At 37.7% G+C, this 9,968-nt stretch overlaps 1 protein-coding gene and 1 long non-coding RNA gene across 2 annotated transcripts; both read left to right on the forward strand.

Annotated features, from left to right (window-relative positions):
* Nucleotides 1-1,873: 1,873 nt before the first annotated feature.
* On the forward strand, nt 1,874-3,659 carry LOC308394630 (uncharacterized protein). Its single transcript, XM_080879038.1, has 2 exons — nt 1,874-2,021; nt 2,530-3,659. Exons 1-2 carry the CDS (start codon nt 1,929-1,931, stop codon nt 3,607-3,609), a joined length of 1,173 nt encoding a protein of 390 aa, XP_080735164.1. The 5' UTR covers nt 1,874-1,928; the 3' UTR covers nt 3,610-3,659.
* Nucleotides 3,660-7,901: 4,242 nt separating this feature from the next.
* Nucleotides 7,902-9,244, forward strand: LOC308394291. The gene is made up of 3 exons (XR_013971158.1): nt 7,902-8,082; nt 8,174-8,318; nt 9,032-9,244. It is a non-coding gene; the product is annotated as an uncharacterized lncRNA (long non-coding RNA).
* Nucleotides 9,245-9,968: the final 724 nt, after the last annotated feature.

Here is a 9,968-nt window from a genome sequence, read left to right on the forward strand (position 1 = left end):
GGTTCACAGATTCACAATTTCCAGATGGAACACAATCCAAAAAAACTGAAATCACTCTGTGAGGCAGTGACAACACAAAGTCCAGGAAAATCCCATCATATGCATTCAACCCCAACAGACATTAAAAACACTGTCGTGGGACAGCGGCAGCAGACTGACTCAAGTGATCATGATTTCCCTGACCACTGCTCTGAAATTATTGATCTGACCAGTATAGTTCCTAACAAATCCTTCAAACTAGAGTCCCGGGACAAACTTCCAGAAGATTTGGAATTTTGTTTTCCACACATAGACGAAGCGGATACGGTTGTATGGAATCCTGAAGAGGATCTTGTCAGAGCAGATGGTGATGACACAGTCGTGATAACCCTGAATTATGTCAACAGTGAGGATCTCAGATCTCAGACCTGCAACTCAACACCTCAAAGACTAAGGAACTGGTTGTGGACTTCGGGAGGTCTAGAGCAGGTCCACTGCCGGTTCAGATAGAGGGGGAGGAGGTGGAGGTGGTCAACAAGTACAAGTACCTCGGGCTGTGGGTGGACAATAAACTGGACTGGTCATGCAACACAGAGTACCTGTATAAAAAAGCCCAAAGCCGACTGTACTTCCTCAGGAGGCTGAGGTCTTTTAACATCTGCAGGAAGCTCCTGAGGATGTTTTACCAGTCGGTGGTTGCTGGAGTACTTTTCTATGCTGTGGTGTGCTGGGGGAGCAGCACAGCAAAGAAGGACTCATCCAGGCTGGAGAAACTGATCAGGAGGGCTAGCTCTGTGGTCGGCATGAAGCTGGACACTCTGGTGACAGTGGCAGAGAAAAGGACATTAAAGAAACTGATGGACATTATGAACAATGCTGGGCATCCTCTGCACACGGCCATTAACAACCAGAAGAGTCTGTTCAGTGACAGGTTGCTTCTCCCAAAGACAAGAACTAACAGACTTAAAAACTCCTTTGTCCCACACGCCATCAGACTGTTTAACTCCTCTCTGGAGGGGAGAGGGAGGGGAAACAGGAGGACAAAGGAGGGGGGAACAACTAAGCTGTAGTGCCTCTTCACCTCACTGTGCAATACCTTTTGTGCAATACTTTTGTAAATAGTCAACGGTGCAAATAGACCTCAATACTTGAAATGTGCAATTCACTTGTATTTTTATTTTTATTCCTATTTATTCTATTTATCCCCTTCGTATATTTTATTTATATTGTCTCTGTATTTATATATATGTGTGTGTGTGTATAACTCTGTAACTTCTGTCGGTGCTGTGCTTTTTTGGAAATCGAATTTCCCAGAGGAACCCACCCGAGGGATTAATAAAGTTCTATCTTATCTTATCTTATCTTATCTTATCTTGGGTAAGACCATGGACAGTTGTGGTTGATATGGTTTAAGTGTGACAAAATATGGAAATTTATTAATAATCAAATTCAGTAACTTGCATAGTTCTGATTTTAAAAAAAGCTGATCATGCATTCCTGCTTGGACAAAATTTAAGTATGTGTGTTATTTTCTGTAATATTCTTTTAAAAGAAATAACTTACAGTACTGTGAAACAATTGCTCGATTTCTATTAATCAGAATTCATCTCTTGTTTGTTTAAAACTTGATTTTTTTTTTGCAGCAATAATACAACATTTTAAGTAGTAAGAAGTACATCAAGATCTGATAAAAACCTGTGGAATTCCACTGTAATATGTCTTTTTACTCTTGTAAGTGAGACATGTAGGCTGAAAATAAAGAGGTGTATTTTTGTTCTATTTCTTAAGACCTATTGACATATTTTGCAGACTTTTTAAGAACATTCATGATTTAGAATAAGCCAAGGTAGAAGATTGAAGAAGAGTCTTCTAATCTTGAAGGGTTAAGGTGTCTGTTGTCAATTAATGCAATACATCCTTCTCAGAATGCTGACACAAATGGATTACCTATGGATGGTTTCCTGCTACCATTGTCTTCAGCTAATGGCTTGCCCACACCCCATATGCAGTCAATACAGGAGGAAGCACCCCAGATTGCACAGGTAAGATGGATCAATTCAGGCAACCATAAACACCTACCTTTACATACTGTAGAGATGCCAAAATTTCATGCTATTTTCTGAGGATATGGCAGTTTGTGGGTCCATTTGAATTAAAAGGATATTGTCAGTTGAGAGACAATTCCAGTGTTTTACATTAAGATAAGATTAAACAGGAAATTTAGTCTTGAAATCAAATTATTTACATAACACAGCAGTGAGACATTGTTTTGGTGTCACTATTGTGTTCTCTACCTATTTTGCACAGAAGTGAGTCTTCTCATACATGTAAAGAACACTTGTATAATTTTCTGTGAGGCATACAAGGACATCCATCAGGCCACAATATTAATGTTATAGATAAATCGTCAGTGCAACCATGGTTTGGGAATATACAGCCCACTAAAATTAGACAAATAAATTTCAAACTTTTTCAGAACATTGATATTGTGTAATCTGTACAATTCATTTGCATTTCTTATGGAATGTGCATGTTTTGTCTTTTACTCAGGACCATGGACTGAATTTCATCGCACAAGGTTTGCCTTTAGATTCAAGCAACCAACTTTCCCCATCAAATTCAGGAGACCCACAGAGCCCCCTACATGTATCAATTCACAGGATAAAAGTTGTTGATGATCTTTTGGCTGTATTTATGGACAGTCGCATTCTGAATGAGACTTTAAAGATGAACTTTGTAAATGAAAATGCTGTTGATGATGCTGGGGTGTCAAGGGAGGTTTACACTGCATTTTGGGAGCAATTTTTGGAACAGTGTGAAGGTGAAAATGAACGAGTTCCAAGGCTGAGGCCAGACTTTAGTGAGGCTGAATGGCAAGCTGTTGGGCAGATATGGGTGAAAGGCTTACTAGACCATGGTGTCTTTCCAGTGAGGCTGTCAAGGGCTTTCATTTTAGCTTGCATCCACGGAATGGACTCAGTTGATGTAGACATTCTGATTGCATTGTTTCTCAACTATCTCCCTCCTGTTGAGAGATCAGCTGTTGAGAAGGCGCTCCAAGGCACAATGGATGAAAATGATGAAGAGGACCTGCTTGACCTCTTTACAAGGATGGGTTCCCACTTCCTACCACCTAAGAACAACATGCAGCCTGCCATTGAAACAATGGCTCATAAGGCCATTCTCCAAGAGCCAAAGTATATAATGGATTGCTTCTCCACACCCATGGCACATCTGCAGCTAAAACTGGCAGACAAGGAAAGTGTGTTGTCTCTGTATGAGACAAAGAAGGCCACAGGCAAAAGACTAGTGCAGCTATTTCAAACAACAAAATTGATGCTGCCTCACGGAGAACAAATAACATTTAACCATCTTCAGCGTTATGTTAAAAACGCTGATGAAACCAAAGCTGAAAAAATCCTGCACTTCTGCACAGGATCTTCTGTGATATGTGTTGACAAAATTTTGGTGTGCTTTAATGCTGAAACTGGGCTCAACAGAAGGCCTGTTGCTCACACCTGTGGAGCTACCCTTGAAGTGCCATGCACTTACAGTTCTTATCCTGAATTTCGCACAGAGTTCAAGGTTCAAGGTTCTTTATTTGTCACATGCATAGTTATACAAGTATAACACACAGTGAAATGTAGCCTGACACGCTCCTCGACATGTGCAAAAAAATTGGGGGGGGGGGGTGTAGAGGAAGAACATTATATATATATATATATATATATATATATATATATATATATATATGTAGTATATACATTGGGTGAATGTGTAGTAGTAGCAGCAAGCAGGTGAATTCTGTACATTAATATGAATAGACATCTGACTATTTTACAGGATAGACAATATAAACATATTTAAAATTAAAGGAATTGAAATGTACATTGTTCCTTGGTTTAGTGTCTGGAAGAGTCCTGTATCAGTCAATTATAGATGATGTGAGAGGGCGGGTGTGTGTGTGTGTGTTTAGGGCCCGGATGGCTTGGGGATAGAAGCTCCTCTTGAGTCTCTCTGTCCTTGCCCGGAAGATGCGGAACCTTCTACCAGATTGCAGAAGTTGGAACAGTTTGTTGCCAGGATGGGACGGGTCCTTCAGTATCTGCGCTGCTCTAGTCCGGCATCTCCTGGTGTAGGTGTCCTGAAGCGGGGGGAGAGCAATCCTGCAGCAGCAGCAGAGTTCGACAATGTCCTTTCCAGCAATTACTTTGAAATGGACATCATTTGAACTTGATGAGTGTACTAATGGTTACAGCTGTAATTGTTATTTGTATGATTATCCTTGAGTTCATAAATTCTGTCTTGTTTCATTTTGTCATTGAAGCATTTGATATATTCAGCCGTATAACAAGCAGTCACAAATTTAATTTTCTGATGGTTTAGTTGTATGTTAGGTCAGATTTCACAAGGACTCTTTATTGTTTAAAATTCTTTGAAAATGACCGCATCTTTAACTTCTGTTGAAAACAAGGTTTGTGTTTAGCGTTAGAGAGACATATCACATCAAAATTTGCTGTACACATTGTCATTGTTTTCTTTTACTCCTGCCATCAGCCAGAATAAAGGCTCTCTTTTGTTTTAAGTTCATTATCCTCTCTCTCTCCTTGTCTGCTTTTGGGTACGTTCTGTCAACACACCTGCATACCCCACAGTGACACACATTGGCTTGCTGTTTATCCATCTAGAATGTTTTGTCGTGAGTTGCCTAGTTTTGGGAGATATTAGCTGTAGAGATCTCTTCCTTGTTGAAAAACAACATGAAGCTACATAAGGTCTACATAAAGACATTGCTACTAAGCATTAAGTACCATGTGAAACAAGAGAAGGGTAGGCTTGTACAGTCAATATCTCTAAAATTGGGCAACTCACACTAAAACAATGTGGATTAAGGAATACTACAGCTAGCGAACAGAAAAATGTGTAAATTTGATTTTAGGGTGAAAAGTCCATTAATATTAGTAAAGAATGTCACTATGGTTGCGAAAGAAGTTATTGAAAGTTAATGATAAGATCCTGTTTACAAATTCTTAAAGCTGATGTGGCCTATAAACATCTTGTAACAATAAGTCCTATTTTCCCTTGATTAGCTTCCAAAATGTTTACTAGTTGTTTTGTTAAAAATCATATTGCCATCACAAGTTTTTTTTTTTGAAAGGACTTTGCCATAATGTGACATACAGATGATTCACAATTCTTTATACCGTCTTATATAATTACAAATTAACAAGCAATGATAATCAGATTTAACAGTTTCTTGGATAAACAAGATTGTAGGCCAGGATTTCTAATTAGATTAAATAGTATATATTGTTAATTATAAAATATTGCTACATTTTTGACAGATTATGCACTTCTGACTACCCTTCTCTGAAATTAAAGTGCCTGGGAACACAGGCAGTCAATACACAGATGTTGTCGATATGCTTTTGTCATTTGCAATTTTTTAGTTGTCTGTACTACATAGTCCAAAAAAAAAATTAGAAATTGATTAGATTTCAGTTTATTTGTCCGGTAGTTCAACAACACATATCATCCTTTCAGAAGTGGTGAGTTTTGCAAAAATAGCATTCGAATGTAACAGAACAGGTGGGTGCAAAGAATTTGTTATTCAGCTGATAAAATAAGCTTCAGATAAATTCAGTGACCAAAAAAGAATGTTTATATCTATTAGAAATTCTAAGAGTTCAAAAGGTCTCAATTTAGTTCTTTATTTTTTCAGTTTTGTTTAACCAACATTAAAAAAACTAAAGCTCTTCTGGAATCAGAATAAATAGTTTAAAAAAAAGAAGCAAAAATGACATAAAATAATTATATTTTTAGTCAGAGAAACTTGAGTTCAGAAAAATGCCAAGGTGTCCCCTCTCAGATTATGATGCCCCTTAGTACCATTTCATGTAGCCTGCCAATGTGACAGTTGGCGTTATGATATATATAAAGCAACAAGGCATAATAGCATATCTCTTCGATTTTAAACAGTATTCTAGCCAACATCAACAACTAAACATTCCCATCATTAACAAATAGAGATGGTGTAAATAAAAACTCAACTCAATTATTACAAAATACTCAACATAAACCACCATTATCTGAGTAAACACTGTACATTAAAACTCCTAACACATTAAATTAAGATGTGTCTTATGTTTTGATCCATGTATCAAGCCAAATACACAGTTAAAGTAATTCGAAGTAATACACATAGACATAGAACTTGATAACATTTGACAGAACATTACAATGTTTTTGTGCTAAAGAACACTCAGAATATCATTAACAGGCAGAGACTCCTCTTTATACTTTACTTCACTGACCCTCCTGGAACACAACAATAAATATTTCTATATAAGATATTCTCATAAATGACTGTGTACTAGAAAGCTTACAGTTTACAGTCTGTTTAACATCCAGAAGTTAGCTTTCTCACATATAGCACAGGTCAATTTTGAGAAATGTTCTCTGCTGCAGTGTATGCAATTTACACTAATGCCATGATGTTCTCTCTTAAATGCATGTACAAGTTCACAGCCTGATATGGGTCTGTTGGTGGAGTCAGATGGGACTCAGTCATGATGATATTGCACAGTTCATATACATCGGGGTCACATGGTTTGGTCAGTTGAAAAACACACTCAGTTTTACACATTTCAACATGTTCTTCTTCAGTGGGGCAAAGGAAGTCTCTTGTCCCGTAGAGCTCAGGTAATGTATACATTACATTAGGTCGACCACTGGGGATATTGATGTTTGTTGATGGCCTGATGGAGTGTGTATTCCAAACCTGTGCAGTGTCATCCAGCTCATCTGTTAAAAAGAATACAGAAATTTAAGAAATGCGATCGCATGTACGTATATACATATACGCGAATCACGATGAGACAACTCACTCACTGAGAGGAAGGTTTCTTATATTTATGCAATTTATTATTTTTAAACAATCGTGTGCATTTTTGTAATCATGTACTTTACCTAATGCCATCTGTACAAGTGTTTCACACACTAACTACGGTTACTGTTATGCTGTGATATCTTACATTAGTACTATTAGACTTAATACTACCTGCTTGGCTCATCTACTCACCTCATAATAATCAATTTGTTTTATGTCACTGATCATTGTATTTTGTATTTGTAAGTTATTTTGATATCCCAATCAAAATAATTCCAAATTGTAAATAGTTAATATTATAGATAAGAAATTTTCATATGCCATGTCAACATAAACAACATAGATGTTAGGTCTGTGAAGGTTCTCAGTCATCCAGGTCATCGTAGTCAAAGGAGCTTGCAAAGAAAAGCGTCTGGACTTCTTTAAGTTGCTTGAAGACGTTTCACCTCTCAAGCTTCTTCAGTTCTAAGGTCAAATGGTGGAGAGTCCCAGATATAAACCTAGTGGGAGTAACCCCCCACAGAGGGACAAAAGGACCCCCTGATGATCCTCTAATCGCCTGAGCCAAGGTGTGAAACTGGGTGTGGGTCCCAATCAGCCAGTTTCGGGTGTCTTCATTGTGAAACCTGGCCCCACCTTATCATGCGAATTCCTGAGGTCAGATGGCCCAGGATGTGAGTGGGCGTTAAGGCGTCTGGGAAGGGATCTCAAAACTGGATTATAGATGGCAGAGAGTTGGTGTCGTAAACCCCCGCCTCTGTTCAAAGATGGTCGCTCACAGTGGACATAGATGACTTCTTTCACTCCTCTTTCAAACCATCTGTCCTCTCTGTCCAAAATGTGAACATTGGCATCCTTGAAAGAGTGTCCTTTATCCTTAAGATGCAGATGGACTGCTGAGTCTTGTCCTGTGGAGGTGGCTCTTCTGTGTTGTGCCATGCGCTTGTGAAGTGGCTGTTTGGTCTCTCCAATGTAGAGGTCTGAGGTTTTTAGTGAATGTGTTTGGTTTTGTAGTCCTGTAAACAAAGCATCACTTCTGAAGTGGATTAACAGGCTGGCCACAACTATAACATGTGTTTTATTCTCAGGAACATTATCCATGCTTGACTGCAATGTCTTCCCAGGCCTGGGGCAGGACTATCTGACAACCGAGGTCAATATGTTTTTGCTTCCTGTGCAGGAAAATGACGGGGAGGATAATTTGACCAAAGCAGGTTACAAACATTTATTCTTCTCATAAGGTAAAACTCAAGTGACATCTCGTGTGTTGTGTGAAAAATAAATGAATCTTTGTACGTTGTTTAGGGTCAGGAACGTACCCACTGTTCTCTCTGCTCCCCGGCTATAGAGGACACCCGGCCTTTTCCACCATGGTTTCAAAACTCCGCAGCCAAATACTGGCCATGCCCCGCTGTCAGCTGTCACACACTATTCTCACTGAGAAAAACTGGTAAACATCATATCAGTACTATTTATTTATAAATGAATAATTATTTTATTCATATTCCACTATTCAAAAAGTGTAGGTGACTAATCCATGGTAAAAAAAAAGTGAGACAACCAAGTAAATACATCCTGCACCCAGGGTGAGAATCAGTTTTATGTTTTAAACTGGTTTGCTCAACAAAGCCATCATAAATGTCATTGTTTTTGAACTCTCATAGAAACAGTTTTTAATCCCTGTGGAAGAAATGCAAAATATCTATTAGAGATGAGGGGTCTCTCTGCTTCCCTTTACTTTCAGTGACTACAACCTGCTGTCTTTTTGTTTTGTTTTTTGTAAACAACAGAAAATGAGCGCTGGTGGTTTGTTGTGAAATAGTTTTCTGAGGTGCAACTTGCTGCATGTACCTACAAGCACAAAACTTTCAGAGTAGTGAAAAATATTTCTTGCTGTGGGATATCAGGTTAATTTTTTTCTGAACATGCTTAAAACAATATCAATTGAAAATGAAATACTACAGTGAAAAGAAACATATTTCCATGCCATATAAAGAAAGTAAAAGTGTTAATAATTAAGGTTGGTGCAGAAATGCATAAAATTTTTGATTTTTTTCTTCTTTGTACTATGTCACTGTAATTTTGTGAAATCTTGAGACATTATTGGGATTTCGTTTAAGTTTATCCCTCTGTTTCCTGTCTTAACTTTCTTTGTTTTCACAGGTTTCACTATGCAGCTCGTATCTGGGATGGTGTGAAAAAGTCCTCGGCCCTCTCTGAATACAGTCGTCTGCTCTGCTGACACGTGTTTAACTGCTCTTATGTACAGTTTTATTTCACTGATCAGATCACACAAAGACAAAAGAAGTGCAGCTGAATGGGATGTTGAAAAAAAAAAAACATCACTGGGACATAAAATAAATATAATTATTCAGACTTTGAGTCCTGCTTGTTCTATAGTGTCCTGGGACTGTCCTCAGGAATTCTGATAGTTACAGATAAAGTTACAGCCTGTGCAGAGGTGGTGAGTGGGAAAAGAAAGTGTCTTCTCTCAGCACATGTCTAATAAAAATGCGAGAATAGTTTTTAAATTCAAGTCATTCTTGACTGTGTTTCAGTTTTGATGCACTGATACTTAACATGTTTTATAAGGTGAAAATACAGATTTCTGTCTTGTTATTACCTTTGTAAAAAGTATGGTAAAAATGAAAGAGAGAACTGGTGGGCCTGGTTTTTTAAAGATATATGTTGTATTGTAGAATGCATGTAGCATGCATCACAGTCAGTTTTTTTTTCATTCAGTGCCACTAGAGTGGTTGCATGGTTAAAACATACTCTGCTGACAACTGAAACAGTCACTGGTTATCAAAGAAAAAAAAAAACAATTCACGTCCGTTCTAAAAGAAAATGATTTGCAGCCTAAATGCAGCCTAAACATATTTTAGCAATAGAATGAAACGACTTTAAAGAATATTCCATCAAATATATGATACAAAAATCAGCAATCTAATAACACTAAAACTTCAGCTATGAATAGAAGCATATATATAGCCACCTGTCATCAATACACTGATACAAAAATCAATAAGGCATTTTATTATCACTAAAACTTCAAACAAATAAACAAACTGGAACTAAACAGGTTTTTAAACTAGTTTTA

The sequence above is a fragment of the Rhamphochromis sp. 'chilingali' genome, assembly GCF_963969265.1.
Source record: "Rhamphochromis sp. 'chilingali' genome assembly, chromosome: 3".
NCBI classification, from domain to species: Eukaryota; Metazoa; Chordata; class Actinopteri; order Cichliformes; family Cichlidae; genus Rhamphochromis; species Rhamphochromis sp. 'chilingali'.

Excerpts from the sequence above, each read along its gene's own strand:
- LOC308394630 (XM_080879038.1), top strand. The coding sequence starts at position 1,929 with ATGGATGGTTTCCTGCTACCATTGTCTTCAGCTAATGGCTTGCCCACA. Across the intron at positions 2,022-2,529 it reads AAGCACCCCAGATTGCACAG|GACCATGGACTGAATTTCAT; the intron begins GTAAGATGGATC and ends TCTTTTACTCAG.